General features: G+C 34.0%; 1 protein-coding gene and 1 long non-coding RNA gene across 5 annotated transcripts in view; both read right to left on the bottom strand.

Annotated features, from left to right (window-relative positions):
* Nucleotides 1–3,855: 3,855 nt before the first annotated feature.
* Nucleotides 3,856–5,542, bottom strand: LOC120769091. Its single transcript, XR_005704824.1, has 2 exons — nucleotides 5,465–5,542; nucleotides 3,856–4,458 (listed from the first exon to the last, which is right to left on the bottom strand). It is a non-coding gene; the product is annotated as an uncharacterized LOC120769091 (long non-coding RNA).
* An 11,358-nt stretch (nucleotides 5,543–16,900) lies between these two features.
* The window catches only part of LOC120767613 (CUGBP Elav-like family member 2), a 216,205-nt gene continuing 213,410 nt past the window's right edge, over nucleotides 16,901–19,695 (bottom strand). For 3 of the 4 annotated variants that reach the window (XM_040093767.1, XM_040093768.1, XM_040093769.1), the window contains one exon: nucleotides 17,388–18,117. In XM_040093767.1, the coding sequence (XP_039949701.1) occupies nucleotides 17,846–18,117 (272 nt within the window). In that variant the 3' untranslated portion in view covers nucleotides 17,388–17,845. Of the gene's footprint in view, nucleotides 18,118–19,695 lie in introns of all 4 variants that reach the window. The other variant, XM_040093766.1, reaches the window with a different exon arrangement.

Below are 19,695 nucleotides of genomic sequence, written 5' to 3'. Positions count from 1 at the left end.
TGAAATGCAAAACAACTTTTCATCAAAAATCGAAATGAATCGAAATTGAGCTTTCTCTTATTTACAATTCATTACATCATGTTATATCGCTCATTTGCTGCAAGACCGGCATAACCAATTTATAACCAATATATAACCACTTTATAACCAAAACTCAATTTTGCTTCAATATAAGTGGTCTCTATTCTATCGTTTTCCTTCGGCGATATATGGAACCGTATAATTTCAAGCTATCGCAACCAGATATAACCAATTTATAACCAATATATAACCACTTTATAACCAAAACTCAATTTTGTTTCAATATAAGTGGTCTCTATTATATCGTTTTCCTTCGCCTGTAAACTTGTGAAATGTGATGTTACGTTATTTTGCTTTTTATGATGATATATTCGCAGTTAAAACATTTAATTTTAAACAAATAATATAATGAAAATATGAAATAAAAAAAATTAAACTTTTGAAAGAAAAAGAATTGGTTAAACCGTTTTACTGAACATTACATTCAACTCTTACATTTTAGGTTACATTTTGTTATTTTCTTTTTTTGTATGTAAGCATCTCTATACATACTACTTAGTGCCTACATATGTATTTATTTACAGTTATTCATTTACTTATTGCCGAAACTCTTGACTATTACAATTCATGCTTATCACTTATTCATTAACTTATTTACTTAGTTTATTATCTGATCTGTGTATATGTATGAGAATACACCCTAGCGAAATATATCTCTTAATTGTTTATTAATTATTTTTAGAACACACAGCCTTGCTTTGTTTTTCTCTAAAAAATTACATCAATGAATGTTACACAATAGGTAATTGCATGCAATCATTTTATTTGCTTACGCCTACTTCAATGTACAACTGATATTTTATACAACTTCAATATAGATTAATTATGTACCGTACGTACACATAATTACAATATGCTTATATACAAACATACATAGACTGTACCGGAAAATATGCGAAGTACTTTTGGTGCGTGATTTTAAATGATATTTGCGCGGTAAGTTTCAATTTGACGCTAATGAACTTGTGGAACGCAAAGCGTCTACTCACGAAGAAAATAATAACGCATGACATACGACTGTTGGAGTTAGAAGAGAAGGAGAAACAATTTGGAAGAAAGAGTGATCTCTAGACTTATCCTAATATTTTTTTAACGAATTTTCCTTTCAAAGAATAAAGGAACTTACTGTAAAATGTTGATCTTGATTTGTGAATATAATGAAATAAACGAATACGAGTCAATGATATGAGTTTGATCATGAAGTTAATCGTGAAGTCACGGGTTTCATCGTGAAGTATTTATCAATTATTAGAATTCGGTTGAAAGTGATACCAAGAAAGTTTTGGAAAAGTGATCCGAAAATGATTATGTTTATTCTAACTGGGTTGGTCTTAAGTCATGTTCTAGAAGTGAGGATCGATACGTCTTCTATTAGCAAGCAACAGTCAATAACTGCAAAACGTAGTTTTTATAGTAGAACAATTTATATACAGAGCATTTTTCAAATTATATCAGCCATTTCGAAGGTGTAGTTCTGTATCTCGACCAAGGAAGCACAATAGTAAGACATAATTTAAATATTCATCAACGATGTGAGCCGTCTACTACTCCGAAGCGCAGCCTTCTTGAGGTGTGGTGACTAACCACTCCGATAGCGCAGCGATTTTAGACTACGCTAAGACTCCTTATCTCTGGCATGAAGCTATTTTATGATTAGACTGGTTTCGGTGCTTAGCCAAAGCGGTATAGCAGGAAATTGCAAAGCTGATGAGCTTACGAAGACACATAATTCAGTCTCAAGCCGTAAGCTTCTTGTGCCTTGCTACTGGACTGCTGGGCTTCAGGCCAGCTCAGCAAACTTTAGTCCACTACGAGCCACTGTGGTTTAGGGATCTCTTCGATCTCAGCAAAGTCCAACCAGGCTTCATAGGAAGAGTTTTGCGGACCTTACATCTTTCGATAGTTACAGGAGTTTAAAGGGACACTGCTCCCATCGGAATTCATGCGGCAATATTGACTATCTTACCGGATTTCAGGCAGATTTGTGATATTTTCAGGGCATTTTGCTGATAGCTGAAATCCAATTATGGGAGATGTGACTACTACTTCGTCAACACCCGGTTGGCAGTTAATTTATGATGAAAGCGGATGTATTGTGCTGGTTAGGAGAGCGAGTTTACAAAACTGGATTCCATATCTATTTGGCAAAGTGATTCTAACAGCCCAAAAGTAAGCCTCGAAGGACAACTCTAATAAGGAAAATCTGTGAAAAATCTTTATACCGGTCGGAGTCAGCTCTGAAATTAGTTAGTCGGTTTTTGTCGATTATCGGCGTAAACCACAAAAGCAAAAGTATTTACATAAGGTATAAATACCTATTACAAAAAGGTATAAAGTATGCTAAATCGCTGTTAGTAGAGGAGTGAATAGGAAGGCTGAATCGCCAATCAGTTTGCAACCGTCAATGAGCTGGCCGACGAACTAGCCCGCACTGCGGCGTCGTCCAGGATGATCGGGCCAGAACCATGAATTCCGTTGGAGTTCCACACTATAAAAGGGTTGTTTCGTATGGAGGAGAGAATGGGGAGAGAACAGTACTGGCAGCAGGCAACAGGAATGCGCCATATTAAGCTACTACTGGGAGGGTATAACCTTGCAACATCTAAAGATATGTCGCGCTATATACAGGGCTCAGGAAGCACTTGCACAACATGGGCATAGGCCCTTGCGCAAGCTGCCGGTTCTGCGACTTGGAACAGGAAATTTCAGAACACCTGATTCCAGATTGACCGGCAATTTGCAAAAGCAGGCTCAAGGCCGTAAGTACCATCTACGTGGACAGGGATCACATCACCTCAGTCGCGTGACCATATGCGATACAGCAGAGGGCACAATAGACCATAGGCCGCAGTGCAAAACCTCAATATCTGTCTATCTATATATAGTATGGTATATAGTATATCAACCTTATTAACAATTATAACTATAATCCTCTGTGCTTGCAATTGGAATATCTCGCCTGGTTCACAATTAGGAAAATGTGCTTTTGCGCACAGCAAGTCATAACTGAAACTGTACTTAGCACGTAGATATATATATTTTCCGGCACATAAATATATATGTATTAGGGTGTGTCATTCTGAGTAAACCTTTTTTTCAACTGAAAAACAGGCTAAAAACTTTCGAAATTTTGAAAAAGAAATTCACTCAAAAGATGAGCTCTTAATATTAATATTAAGAGGTGCCTATTTCAAATTTTATATTTTCCATATAAATTACATGGAAAAAATATCATTTTTTTGTGGTGGTTATTGTGCGGAGGTTATTATATGTGCACGCGATGGCTGCCAGTAGGGATGGTAAACTCGATTCCGATTCTACTAGAAAATCGAGATTTCTCGTAAAATAATCGAAGTTTCGAATGTCAAGAATCGGTTCTTAATCGACTTCGACTACTGAAGATCGCTTCCGAAAAAAAATTTTCAGTTGAAAAAAAAGGTTGCCTCAGAATGACACACCGTAATATGTATAGATGTGGTATATGCAAGAAATTACATTTTATTGATTTCCCCTCCATCTCGGCTTACCCATATGAACTACACACCGTCCGTACGCTTCCTGCATCACCCAAGAGAGCATGGGTTGGCTTATTAAATATTTATATATACTTATATTTGTATTTGTATTTATTTACTAAATGCTTTAAAATGTTTTCTTAAATTTTTACACATTATTCTTCATCTATTATTTCATTTAATCTAACTTAACTATATTTTAAAGCCACATTTAAACATTCAAAGCAATTACCATACGATAATTTTACTGAAATAATATTTTTTTTTGTTTTTATTCTTATTTTTGTTTTTGCTCTTGTTTTTATTTTTGTTTTTGTTACATTTTCATTACTCTCTCTGCCTGCTACGAAAATTTATTCAGCTACCAAAAGTTTGCTCTGCCTTTAATTTCCATCGATAATAATAAAGTGTGGCGGCAATACGAGACTTAAGCTTTAACAGCTGAGGTTTTTAATTTAAAGTTGCTTTCGCATTTGGTTTTATTAATTTTTACTTTTGTTATGGAAATTTGATTTGTCTGTGCGCTTTTTCTTCACATTTCACTTTAAAATGCCTGTTTATTTATTTTGTTAAAACTACGTAACCAAATAAATGCCAATTTGCTGTGTTTTTTTTCCAAATATTTTCAATCAACTCTCTTTTATTAAATTTTCTCTTTCGAACAACTGTATTTTAAATTGTACTATTCTATTTATACATTATTTTACAAATTATGACATTTTACAATTTTTTCATCAGCAAATATTACAGTAATTAATGTTTGGTTTTTTCCTATTTGTATTCGCTTTTCTCTTCAATTATTATGCAGCTGTTGGTATATCATGACTAACAGGTTCCCAATGGTCCGACGAGAGACTGATATCTGGAAAGGAAATTGTTAAAAGTTGAGAAAGGAAAATTATTTGGGGGTACTGAGGTATATAACATACTACGATCTAGCTTATAATACATATATTTCAATAATAAAATAGTGAACCAGAATTCACATATTTGGATTAACCAAACCAAAATATCAACGGATTGTAAAATATAATATATTGGGTAGTCGAAAAAGTTTTTTCGTATTACTAATTAAACTTCAACTTATTTTTTTATATTTGCAATACTAAATAAAAAAATATGTACTATTTTGGTTACCACTTGTTGCCATTTCTTCGCTAGAGACATTATTCCATCAGTGTAATACTTTCATCAGCGTAAATCGAAATTTCAAAATACGAAAAGACTTTTTCAACCCAATATATAACTATTTTATTAATTTTTTTAAACGCAGAGTTAGAAACAAATAGAAAACAAAACAATCGAAGCAATTATATCCTTCACAAATAAAAAAAGTGTTCCATAAATGCATTTGATTTTGATCCTTCAGTCTATATTTCAGCTACATATATGTATGTTACTGTGGTGCCTCCATGTTGACGGTTCCCACATATGAACAGCTACTTGGTGAAAACACATGTGCAAAATTTTAGATTGATATCTCAAAAGTGGTGGAAGCATTTGGTGGACATACAGACAAACGGACAGAACGGCAATAGGACAGACCGACATGTCTAAATTGACTCTGCTCTTCACACTCATCATTTTATATTGGTTTTATAGGGTTCCCAACGTTTGCTGCTTGGTGTTACAAGCTTCATGGCAACTTAATATATTCTGCTCAGGTCATAATTAATCAACTGAAACTAACTAATATACCTATATAACTTATCCTGGAAAGCTGTAGTGCATGCTCTTTTCTAGAGGTAACCACATTCGAAGTTTATTTTTAGCTAAAAGCTGCCTTAGATGGCGCTGTGTAATATTTGAAACTATTTTTATGCCAAATTAAAAGTAGTTTTAATTTGTTACATACGAGTATTACTTACCGGTGCAACAAAATTTATGCGCTTTAAAAGCTTTGAACAGGCTGCCAATATTTACGAATTTGCTGAAAAGAACAAATTAGTCAAAATATAGAGTATAAATATGTAACTGTAGAGAAGAAGTTTATATACATATATATTTTGTATATATATTTTATTTTTCTATATATGTATGTACTATAAATCATATTTTTTGCAAGAATTATTTGATACAAAATCCTTACACTTACATACATATATAGTATATTTGCAAACTACAAGCATATTACAAAAAAAAAAAATAAAATAAATTAAATGTTAAACAAAATTAAATTAAGCGAAAAAAATAAAGACGTGTTTTTTGTCTATGCTCTCAGTCTAGTTACCTTTTATCTAGGTGTGGACAGCGGATCAGACAGTGTCAAGGTGTCTATACATCGATACGGCGAAATTTACAGCTTAAAAGGACATAATCATGTGAGACTTTTTTGCAATTATTCTGTATATAATGCGTTTTTGAAATCGATACTTGAATTTACACATGAAAGGTGTTCCTTATGACGCCTGCGTCGTGTTAAGCTATCATGCTATTTTTATTCGATATTGCTCGACATTGAATCCCGGAAAAACTTACGGCTGAACAATGTTTACAAATCGTTCAACTTTATTATCAAAATTCGGGTTCTGTAAAAAACCGGTTTCGGGCGCTTCGCTCAACTTATCGTAAACATAATCGGCCTACTGAGCGTACTATTCGCAACACCATCACCTATCTTGGGACTCAGTATTCATTACTGGACAATATTCAACGGAATAGATCACGTCCAGCAGGCAGTGAAGAAAATATAGCAGCCGTAGCTGAAAGTGTACAAGAAGGTCGAGGAGAGTCAATTTGAGTAGCAGCGACTCAACGATGAACATCTAAGACGTGGCCGCAGCCAACATTTGAAAGAGATAATCTTCAAGACATAAATGCTAAAGAATTTTGTTGTGAATCATAATAAGCATTGCCCAATAATTTAGAAATTACTGTATTTTTTCTTTAAGAAAGTAGGGAACCTCGAAATGGATCACTCTTTCGACTGTAGTAAACTTATTCAGATCATAAAAAATAAGAGCTTTTTTTTCAATTTTAATTTTGTTCTGGTTATCACAGTTTTTAACAGGAACCACCATTATCAGAAAGCGGTGGGGTCTCTCACCAAAAAATGTGCCTTGGTTTTACGAAACCGTAGAAAAGACAATACTGTATGGTGTATTTGTCTGGTGGATGGGATTCAGTAAAACCACACTCGCTAGACAGCTGTAACGTGTACAATGAGCGGCTCACATTGCCATCGATGTTGAACTACGTACAACCCCTCAAGGTTGGTACCTAATGCTATTCTACATATATCCCCTGTGGTCATAGTCGGCAGATGACTTGCGGCGAATGTTGCTCTCAAACTTCGGGAAACTAGGCTGCTGAGAGGGGCATTTCAAAATCTTCTCTCACATCGACTGGATCCCCGTGGATTAATCGTGAATTCTAATCCAAGTCTCACCTGATACTCCCGTTTCAGGTTGCCAGACCTCTCTAGTATCTTTCACGCAGAAGTGACAGCCATCAAAGAACAGCGACTACGATCTTCTTTTAGGAAGGTATGCATTCACTACGATCTTTATGTATTGGACAGTTGAATCTATAGACTTTGCGCAAGCTTAGCCAGCGTTGATCATCAACCAGCCCTTATAGAGCCTTCTGGCGCGGAGTTGAATATTGCAGGTACTCAGTAAGGCTCACATCGCCGTAATGAGAGGTGTCCTAACTGGACACTGCCCCATTGGCACTCGCGCGGTGAGCTATAGATTTTGAGTTACGCAACTTGTCAAGGTTACAATGAGGAAGATGAGCTGGAAGCAGCTAGACATTGCCTTCTCCGCTATCCACCTCTTACCACAATAAGTTTGTAGTATCTCTTTTACCAGGCTTTCTACAAATCCGACGAATTGACTAGAATCGATATTAGCTGCCTCAATTAATTAGTGGCAAGATCTCGTCTATCTTGGAACCACCATTAACACTTCCAATAACGTTAGCCTCGAAATCCAACGCAGAATAACTCTTGTCAATAGGTGTCCGAAGTTTGTACGTCTTCTTTCGACGAACAAAGACCAAATTCTACAAGTGACTCATCATCCTTGTCCTGCTATATGATGCAGATGCATGGACGATGACAACATTTCATGAGTCGGCGTTACGGCGTTTTCCAGAGACAGGTCCTGCGGAAGATTTATGGTTCTTTGCGCATTAACAACGGCGAATGCTACAGTCGATGAAACCTGTGCGAGATATAGGATGATATTGACATAGTCCGCGAATTAAGAGAGAGCGGATACGCTATCTAGGGCATGTCGTCCGAATGTATGAAAACACTCCAGGTCTGAGAGTCTTCGACACAGTGCCCGCTGGGAGAAGCAGCGGTAGAGAAGACCTCCATTCCGTTGAAAAGACAACTCTAATAAAATTTTCTATTTAATACTTCAATATTTAAATAACTTGTTAAATATGGAAATTAGGAACTCAGCTACCTCCTTAGAACTAACCCAAGCACATATGTTATTACAAACGAAAAAGAAATGCTCGCTCTCTCATCGCAAGCAAGTTCGGAAAGTGCATACTAGTGTTAGCACGAAATTCCTTGCCAGCACATTCGTTTCACAACGTCGGCTCATTCATCGCGTCTGTCGCTGCATTTGTCACATGGATTGCAGCGAGCTGATGAAAAGAAATTCCCACTCACTCCACTCCCGCCCAACGTTGATGATTTTTTGCTGCCACAACGTCGCTGCTGATAAAATTTATTGCACTTTATTTTTATCTTAGCTCAACAAACACATTGCTTGCTTTTATAGTTTTCGACCGAAGCGGCAGCGCACAAAAAGCGGAGTCGTTTTAGAAGAGATTAAAATGCAAAATATTTCCATGTAGTGGCCGCCGCTGCATAAATACAGAAATACGGGCAAAGCATGGGCGACTGAATGAATGAATGCATGAGTGAATGAATGCTAAGAAGAAAATAGAAAAACTCGGAAATAAACTTCGAAATAAAGCAAACAAATGGACAGGACAAGTGCGGAACGGCGATACCAAATGCGATGGCCAGCAACTTCAACGCTGTAGTTGTAGTTGTTGTTGTTGTTGGAGACAACCGCAATCGAGTCGACAATGCAGTGCCGTGCGACTGCTTGCATTCCTAATTGCAGCTCGCATTTTTTTCCCTTGGCTTTCATTAAATGTGGCGAGTAAATTAAATGACAACGCAAAGCCAAGTAGAAGAAGAAGCAAAAGCAGAAGACAGCGTAGAAAAAATCCATTCCAACTTATATTTATACATACAAAGGAGACTTTGTTATGGCGCAACCGTGGCCAAGGAAAATTATTTCAATGGCAAGTCGACTCGACGACGGATAATTGTCAATTTTTCTTTTCAAGTTCAACTGTTGAGAAATGTTTACATTTTCATCTAGCGCTGATTATGGTTTCGCTTGAATGAAATGCAAATGCGGCATGATTAAAGTGTGGCTAGAAGAGCGTACCGTGAAAAACGAGTCTTCATTTTGTAAAAAGTTTAAATATTTATGAATCGTTAGCTGAAGTGTCATCAGCATTGTAGTTATTTTTTAATGATTTATGCACTTAGTTTGACCAAGTTCAATACAGCCTTAAAAGCATGTCCAAAGTAGTGATTTAAAGTAGAGTATTTTTAAACTTGTCAAGGAGGTGAACCTAGTGCAAGCAAAGTCTATCATTGAAAACTTAAGCAAAGTTTTACAGCCTTGTTCGCGTTAGCTGCTGATAGTTTCGAAGTTTACGTTAGTCTAAGATATAGCTATGTTTCCAAATCGATGAAACTCACTTGGACAAATATTTGTTCTTTGTGTTACCCAAAAAGCTCCTTAAAGTGCATCATCTCATACAGGTATGTAGGTCGATGAAGCATTCTGAACTGACTAGAAATTTGTAAGACTGTTAATATCAATCCTAGCCACTTCTCTGGGTTCTACAAAATTCAATCTCAGTCTGGCAAAAGCCATGCAAGGAAGAATAAAGTGACAAGATGAATCCAACCCACTTTGCTACCTACAGCTTTGGCAAAGAGCTACGGACAAAATATTTTGCCGCATCTGGTGTGAACCTAACGGACAGTGTCCAGTCAGAACACGTGCAATTGTGACGAAATTGACTTTGATTAGAGCCAGTATTTGGGAAGACCTCTTACGGTTCATTCTGGGCCAAAAAGTTATTGCAGTCGCACAAGATCTGGTTTTTGACCAGCGTTTGCTGAGCTCGCTGAAAGTTCAAAGATTCAGCGCTAGAACTTAAGAGTACATCGGAAAATCCACACGATTGCAGTCGGATGAAACTTAAGTAAGGGTGTTCTCTGTAATAAGCTCATCGGCATAGCAGTTTCCGATGATTTCGCTGTGAGCGGAGATGCATGAAAGTCTGATATGGAATAAAACAGTCAACAGCTATCTGAAAGAGGTTGCACTGCGGAACGTTATATCTAACGCTACCTTGATTGCAGCCACCTCCGCCTGCAAGACGTTACGGTAGTCTGATAACCGGAAATCAGAGTTCATGGACGGCTACCGACTGAAGACTCAATCTCTTAGCTGTGATCCATTCGAAGAGAAGCACACTGCATCTTTTCTCCAACTGATTCGCACTGCATGTGAGCAGAGAAGCAGTTTGAAGTTTGGTTATTGACAATTTTAATTTAGTTTAAATAGTTTAAAAAAAAAACTAGACTTTGACGGGAGTTTTTCTGACACTTTAACCTTCCAATTCCCGGTCGAACACGTCATCTCGAAACTTTTCTCGTAAAGTTCTTTTAAATATATTTTTAAGAAGTTGTTAGATATCATCATCCGGAAATATCCTTCTAACTAAACAAATCCAAAACTTGTTTCGAAGTACGATGCGCAATGAAATTTCCGAAAAGGCTAACAGACGGACCAGAATGAGATAGAATGTCTTAAGGACATGAAGGCTCACCAAGATAATGTCCAAGAGTGGACCGCAGTTCGGTTGCTGGGCTAATGATAGGTCTCAACTTACTGCCAGATACTGAACACTTTCTATGCTCCTGTGCAACCTTATCTAGAACCTGTCTTAGATATCAGTTCAAAAAAACTATATGAAGTATTAAAATTATATATCAAGACGCCTTCAAAGTTCCCAAAAATCGCTGACGTCCTGTATGATGAATATTTCAGCTGAAATTAAACTAATTCTCCATTTGGTATTACCAAGAATCCATCTCACATTATTTTGCGAGACTACATCAAGCCAATTGTCTATGCAGATAAACAAACTGAGAATGATCTTTGGAAAACTATCATTCTTCGTCTTATTTTCGAGATGAGATTCAACAATTTTATCGACGGGAATATATATCTAACGAATACAGTCATGACGGCCATATTCTCAAAATTCTGTGGTATTACATTAATGTTATTAATTTTTGTTTTTAAACAAAAGTAAACACCCTTTACAGCGCAAAAATTCGCAATGCTGATTGTCTGCCATATAATTTTTCTGCCTCCAATCACACCTCCGTGGAAAACCCCATATATTGGTAGTACAATAGCAAGAGAAAAGCCAGAACAGAACACATTTCTGCACTCGTGGTGCGTCACTTTCTCACCATGCCATTGTTAGGAACATGTTGCACGTGACCTAAATTATTGTGCACAGCCACCAATTAGAATTAATTTTCAAATTTCTTTGCCTATTGACCCTCATTAGTTGGCCAGTAAGTAATACGTAGCTATATATTTGCTTGGGTTAATTGCCTTTGTGCTTGCGCACCTAGCCCCAAGAAGCGTCGTGGCAACAAAAGCCGAACGTTAAGCAACAATGCTAATATTTCACTTGGCACAGTGAAGGTGAGGGTCATTAATACGCCTTAGCCACTAACAATGGCGCTTATTAGGCGAGTTAAAGTTCAAATTTGAATACAGCTGTGGAATCGATGTGCAGCTTTGGATAAGATTAAGATAAAACTGTGTGCTTTAGGATATATACGATTACACTCAAATATTGAGATTTGGCGATTTCCTGCTTTTTTAAAGTTCTTAAAAAGTTTAGAAGTAATAAAATATTTTATAGCAGTTAAGAACACTTCAGTATGAAAATATTTCGAAAGTTATAATAATTTCCGGCTCAGTAAAAATTTCGGGAAAGCAAAGTATGAAATTACTATTGACAGAAACAGTTTCAAAAAAAATTTCTTAGCCAAATTATACCGAAATTATGAGTCTTTACCATTTTTAAAGAATTTTGAAAAATACTAATTTTTATACCTTTTCTAGCCTTTGCTTTTAAAGCTTAATTTTTCAATGAATGTATGTATATATAATATTAAGATCACGCGTGAGTCGTGTTAAACTGTCATGTTATTTTTGTTCAATATTGCTTGGTATTTCATCATTGAAAAACTTACCCTGAACAAAGTTTACAAATCATTCAACTTTATTATATTTATTATTTTATTATTATTATTCTTTTTCGTTCTGTAGGGAATATGATATCGCGCGCTTCACTCAACTTATGGTCAAAAAAATCGGCCTACTGAACGTACTATTCGCAAGACCATCAACCATTTTGAGACCCAGCATTCATTACTGAATATTATTCGACCGAATGGACTATGTCCAACACGCAGTGAAGAAAATATAGTAGCCGTTGCTGAGAGGCTACACCAAGACCGTGAAAAGTCGATTCGGCGCAACTCGGATTGAAACACGCAACTCGGACTGACGTATGGAACAACATGGCGCATTTTATGTCGAAATCTTAGACTAAAAGCGTACGAAATACAACTTGTTTAAGAACTGAAGCCACTCGACCTTTCCAAACGACATCGCTTTGCTCTATGGGCTTTTGAAAAGTTCACAGAAGATCCGACGTTTTTAGGCCAAATTTTGTTCAGCGATGTAACCCATTTCTGTATCAAAGGGTATGAAAACAGGCAAAATTGTCACCTTTGGGACGAAAAGAAACCTGAAGAGATTCAAAAGTTGGCATTTCCTCCATAAAAAAACAAGGATTTGGTGTGCTTTGTGGGCCGGTGGAAACATCGATCCATATTTCTTCAAAAATAGTGCAGGTGAGAACGTAACTGTCAATATCGACCGTTATCGTCCCATGGTAACCGACTATTTTATGCCTGAAATTGAAGCTTGTGATCAAGACGGCATTTGGTTTCAACAAGACAGTGCCACTTCACACACATCGCATCGGTCAATGGATTTATTGAGATAATACTACAATGAACAGATAATTTTATGTTTTGGGCCGGTGAATTGGCCACAAAGATCGTGTGATATCACACTGCTAGACGTTTTTCTGTGAAGACATGTAAAGTCTGAAGTCTATACGGACAATCCCGCTTCGAATCAGTCCTTGGAGCAAACCATCACGCTTGTCATTTGCCTGTTGCCAGTCGAAATGCTGGAACGAGTCATCAAAAATTGGACTTAACGGATGGACCAACTTTGAGGTAGCCTCGGCCAACATTTGAAAGAGATAATCTTCAAAAAATGGATCACGGTTTATGTATGAATGCATTGCTTTTAAAATCTTCTTCTTCTTAATCTCTAACGACAGAGTAAAGGCGGTATTACTTTATCGTCGGAAGCAAACTCATTCGCTCTGCCAGCCTGGAGGCAACGCAAATTCTATTAAGAAGGTCGACTTCAGACTTCCCCAATTAAGTTCTATGACATCATTTTGAATGCTAATGGCATCAAATATACCAAACCCACCAAAGAAAAATTTAAAGGCATATCTTCAATCCTTAAATACTGTAGTTACCTATAGAGATGGATTGGAAAAAACCTACTCACGTTTGACTCTTGTCATAGTACATTGAATATATACGGCTTGCAGAAAATTATTCGACTTAACGCTCTTTCTAAAACTCAAATCCTTTTGACAATTTAATGCGACTTAAATATAAGGTGTCCTCAATTCTCTAAGTGTTAGATACAATCGGATCGAATAAATAGTATAAACTGTTAATACAGACAGCCAGAAAAGATAGCGAGCAGAGAAAGTGCGAATCGAAAACGGCTATTGTGACTAGAAATGACTTTTCGGAAGAAATCCTCATTGCATTTTAAGCTTTATCGTATATTATCGCTCCATAATTCTTTGAAAGCATAACACTTGAAGTTAATTTTTATGATAGCTGCGGATAAATTTAGCTTAGTATTTTAAACAAGTATATAATTAACAGTTATTTATCTAAAAACTAACTAATGGAATAGCTTTTTTTTAAATTTGAAAAACAATAATGTTTACTACTTCAAACAGAACTCAAGTAACATAAGAGAACTAAACACTATTATAAGCCAAAAATATATACAACTACTTATGTGTGTGTCTGTGTGCCGAAACTAAAACTAAAGAAACGCAAAAGCAAATGAAAACACAAAATTTATACAGAAATTTCAAACAGAAACAAAGCTTTATTGATATAAAATACAAGAATATATGTAGTAGTTGCATAATCGGTGTAAGCACGCCCCCGAAACGTAATGAGAGGCACGTGATTGCACTTTACAAAGAACAAAGAAATTCATCAATCGTAATTATAATAATCATATGTATGTATATATAGATAGATAATGCATTAACAAAGCAGTTTCAAATATATTGAAAAATAGGACTTACAAGTAAATGTGCATCTGTATGTGTGTTATGTTGTAATTACCATAGGTATGTATGTATGTAAGCAAGTAAAATGAGAGAAAAAAAGCATGAACAGCGAATTAACTTCCAGTAAATACATAAGCATTATACAAATGAAAGGCGTAATACGAAAATTATTTAACGTTGTATTTCAAAGTTGTAGTGGTGCACATACATGCATACGCTGAATGTGTGTGTGTAAGGAAGCACCCGGCAGGAAATTGCAGATTATTTTTGATAAATTGTTGTTTAGCTTAATAATTGGCGGCAAAGTTATTATTTTTATTATTCAATAATATTAGAAAATTGTAATTTTTTTATTAAATACTAACAATAATATTTTCAATTAACTTAGAAAAAAACCAAAAAATACATACATATATAAATGAATATACTTTTAGTAAATTAAAAACGCCAAAAGAATTATTTTTTTTATTATTAAATGTGTTTAAAAATTATATATTTAATAAAAAAAAAAAAAAAAATCCAAAATATTTATAAAAATTTTGAAATATTTTTTTTTATGCTTTTTGTAAATAGATTGTTTTTTTTTTTGTTTTTAAAAAACCATCATAGCGCTTTACTTTTAACTACTTTTGTAAAATAGTAAATATTGCTTATTTATTACGGATTATTAATTTTTTAAGTATTTTGAAAAAAATTTTGGGAAATGTTTTAACATGAAAAAAAACAAAATTGTTTCAAAATAAAAAAAAAAATATTTTTTTTTTACAAAATTACTATAGCAATTTTTTTCTGACTTATGGAAAAAGAATTGGTTTGAGAATACTTTAAAAAATTTAACATTTATTTTCTTTAATAACAAATAAGATTTAATACTTAACAATTTAGCAAAATATATTTACAAAAAAATTTTCACAATAACTTTGCAGCGTTTTTTAATAATATATTTTTGTAAAATATCAAATCTTATTCACCAATTAATAATTTTCGTGAAAAAAATTTTGATTCTGATTAATTATAACTGATTTTTTTTCAATTTTTTTAAGGGAAATATTTTAGAGCTTGTATAATAATTTATTTGTATTTTTTTTAATATGAAATCTTTGCGCGAACAATATTTAAACAAATTTTAATAAATTAAAAAACATTTGAATTGAAATTCAAATTTAAGAATTTTTAAACATTTTTTTTGACGAAAATATTATTAAACTTTAATAATTTATTAATTTTTTTTTATTATGAAATAAAATTTAGATTTGAATTTTTTTGCGACAATTATTTTAAGAAATTACAGAAAGAATTTTATAACAAATTATAATTTTTTTTAATATGAAATCTTTGTGCGAACAATATTTAAACAAATTTAAAAAAATTAAAAAACATTTAATTTAAATTTAAATTTAAAATTTTTAAACTATTTTTTTAAAGAAAATATTATAGAACTTTAATAACTTATAAATCTTTTATTAATATTTTTATATTTAAATTTGAATTTTTTTGCGACAAATATTTTAAGAAATTAAAAAAAAATTTTACAACCATTATTAAACCAATTTCCCTCTGACTCAAGAAAAGGGAGCTGACAGCTAAAAATTAATATTATTAATTATAATTATTAAAAAAAAAATATAAAAAAATAAATTTATCATTACTAATTTTTCTAATAAGAAATAAGATTTAATTTTTAACAATTTTCCAAAAAAACTTGTTTAAATATACATACATATGTACATATGTATGTACATATCTACAATATAAAAAAATAGTTTTAGAAAAATATAAAATTTTTATATTTGCAGAACATTACATTGCTTTAATAGTATTACTATAGTTATTAATTTTATTGAAAAATATTTTGAAATAATTTGAAAAATAATTTTTTTGTTTTTCTTTGTTTTTTTTTATGAATTGAGCTTATGTTAATACTTAAAAAATTGTTAACAAAAAGTTAAAATAAAAAAATAATAAAAAACAAATTTAGCAAAATTTGGACTCTTTAAAAATATTTTTTAGTATTATAAAAAAAAATTTAGTTATAAAAAAAAATTTTGTTATTAAAAAATTAAATTTAGCAATATTATGACTTTGGAAAAATATTAATCAATATTATAAAAAAATTTGTTATAACTAAAAGTTTGAGAAATTTTGAAGTTAACCTTATATTTAAATTTTTTCCACAAATTTCCTGCCAGGTCTTCACATTTTGACTTACACAAGTCTGCATGTATGTGCTTACTTTAATTAGATAAAAAAAATCATTATGTATATGTATATCTATATTTACCAACAATATTTGTGAAATGTTTGTGTTTGAAACATAAGCGTGCAATTTTGTCACAGAAGTATCAAATTTTTACGACAATAATATTTCATTTACAAAGAAAATACATAAATTATATATTTTTAGTGCTGTATGTATTGAATGTTGTTGTTGTAATGCTTTTTAAATATTTTAAATTTACAAAATGAGCTTGCAGCAAGCTTTGTGCACAAATTAACACATTAAATTTCAATAACTTTGTGACAGTTGTGTTACGCAAGTAAAGTCTGTCCAGCTGTACGTTTAACTATGTGCTCACACATACTTGTAAATATAATAAATATATATGTTTTCATGTAAACATATAACACTTGCTTTAAGTCTTCGTTAGAGTGTATGTAAAAGCATAGTTTTAAGCTTAAAAGGTGCTTAAGCGCAAATGTTGTTGTTGCAGCGACACATACTTCCATATTCATAGTGAACGCAATTCAAATATCGGCTATACAACATGAGACAATGTAAAATTTATTAACATTCTGTCCGTACAAAATATGAAAATTCGTTGTTCGTTTATGTGTTACGTAACATAAGTGCATATAAGTATTACATAAGTAAGATAAGATAAGATAAAATAAAAAAATGAAATTACAAGCAGCCCGTGGGCAACAGTTAACAACTCAATTCAACGTCGTAAAAATTCTAAGCTATTTGGTTTCAATAATTTGAGAGAGGTTTACAACAAATTCGTGTAGTGAGAACTTCAAACAAGCTAATAGCTACAGATAACTTAACAACTAAATCCAATATAGATAATAAACAGAAATATTTTTTTTTGCTTTTATATTAACAATTCAACATAAAATTCAGTTATATACTCGCATCTTCATATAATTATTATATTTTTAATTTATTTTTATTTGCTTTGTAAGCAAAACTATTAAAACTACAAGAAAAATAATAATAAAAATGAAAGAAAAAAAACATTGTGTACAGTTAGAGCTAAGCTTCCAGTTCATACACATTAATTCAAAAACAAATTGGCCATAATTCAAGCAGTTACACGAACACCTGGCATTTGAGTAAACTAAGCGTGTGTGTGTGTGTAGTTAAGTGTGTTTGTGTGTGCATGTGTCAATAATAGCTGCTTAACAGTTGCTTTGCCTGTGTTCCTACCTCCCACACCAACAGCATTCCGCAACACCGCCACAGCGTACAGCCTTTGTTTGTTTGTGTTGCTGCACCTGCAGCTGGTCGACATCAATCCAGTTAGTTCCAAATGTTATCCGCTATCTCTCATTCAACTATTCTCCACAATTCTCCATTTTCTGACTTCAACTCTTTCGCTCCGTTCCACGCTCTTAAGTGCCGCTCTTCTGCATAATCTTCAACTTTGCTGCAGCCAACTTCGCGTTGCTACTCGGCGCTGCTGCGTTGTCCCCTAATAGGGCTTTGATGCATCTTTGGGCTTCTTTAGCTGCACCTTCAAACGTTTGGTGCCGACTTGGAAGCCGTTCATCGCTTTAATGGCCACTTGCGCTGATTCGGGATTATCGAAGGAGACAAAACCGAAACATTTCGAGAGATTGGTTTGCTTGTCGATGAAGACTTTGGCGGAGATGACATTGCCAAATGGCAGGAAAGTCGATGCCAAATCGGTGTCGGTGAATTCTTGCGGCAGATGGTAGATGAATAAGTTACAACCTTCGGGACCTGGAAGCGCAGAAAAATGCAAAATTGAGTGGAATCGAAATAAAAGTAAACTTATGCGTTATTTGGTCTCGATTACAGTCTTTATATTTATGCATATGAATTTCAGGTGTTACATATCCCAGTTTAAGAATATCTAATAATCAACTTTTTCGTGAAATATTTTCTTACTAAATATCGAAATAAAATAAATGTTATATTTATTTGAAAAAAAATGAAGTAAAAATCTTCAATAATGTAGTACCCATTTTTTCGACTCGAAATCATACTTTTATACCCTTTCACAGCGATTAAAATGGGTTTGGTTTCGAAGGGAATAAAAATATGTTCGCAGGATGTTATATTGAATAGTATATATAAATAGTAGGTATTCTTCAGATGTTTTCATGATAAGCACCATGTCATTCGAACTTTATTCCTGTTTCATTAATATTAATAGTTTTTAACTCAATCGATCAATAAAAAGCAGCAATATAGCAGCTGAGGCGCGCCATCGATGATAGCAAAAAGAAAAAATGTGTATAATACATTATTAACAAAGACCCCTGAGGACTTGGGTATGAAATAGTAATGAAAAAAATCGGCGCTCGTTGCTGCACACTAAAAAATTGCTAGAATATACTCTAAGATTTCCACAGTTTACCCTCGAAGAGCTGTAACTAGCCACCGGCAAGCTTAAGGCCAACAATACACCCGGCCAGACGGGATCCCAGAAAAAATCCTAAAAAAAAATCGATGCCGAGCAACCGGCATTACTATTGAATATGTACAATGCCTGCCTCGAAACCGGAATATTCCCTCAACCCTGGAAAAAGCAAAAGTTGGTGATAATCAAACGAGAAAGGAGATCCCAACTTGCTATCAGCATACCGTCGTGCTTAATGCAGCGGAAAAGCTCTATGAAAGGTTATTTAAATCCAGACTCGAAGTGGCTATCAACAAAGCTGGAGTACTTTCCCCTGGACAACACGGCTTTAGACCCGCCAGCTATAAAATGCGTAATTGAAAATGTAGAAGCGCAATGGCATAAATACAGAAGAATAGTGTTGATACCCGAAACGCCTTCAACAGCGCTAAATTCCACCCACCTATAATCGACGCTCCGGAAAAAACTTTAAGATCCCCGACTACGCGGAATACCAAAAAACACTTGTGACGAAAGAGAATCAGTTTTGCATCGAATGCAAAACCGGATCAATACGGTAAGAAGGCAATGCTCTGTGTTTGATGGGATCACAAGATAGTGGTATATCATGTGCTTCTAAAAGCTGATGAAACTGGTAATGTTAATCGCTATAAACAACAAATGATGAATGTGAACCCGGCATGGATCGAAAAACGCCCAGAATGGACCAGAAGACGCGGCAAAGTATATTCTGTTGCACGACAATGCCCCTGCACACAAAGGAAAATCAGTTGAGGATACAATCAAAGTACTTGTCTGGGCCTCAGTTTTTAAGATATCGCTTTGAAATTTTGCAAACGTCATTTTCTCTTCAAGAAGCTGCTCATTTGTCGGAACTGCCGATATCGGATCGGAAACAAGTTTTTGTACGGAAAACTTTCACATTTCTCAATTTA

Source organism: Bactrocera tryoni, chromosome 2 (assembly GCF_016617805.1).
Source record: "Bactrocera tryoni isolate S06 chromosome 2, CSIRO_BtryS06_freeze2, whole genome shotgun sequence".
NCBI lineage: Eukaryota > Metazoa > Arthropoda > Insecta > Diptera > Tephritidae > Bactrocera > Bactrocera tryoni.
Note: the sequence above shows the minus strand (reverse complement) of the source record. Positions and strands in the feature narration are given on the sequence as shown.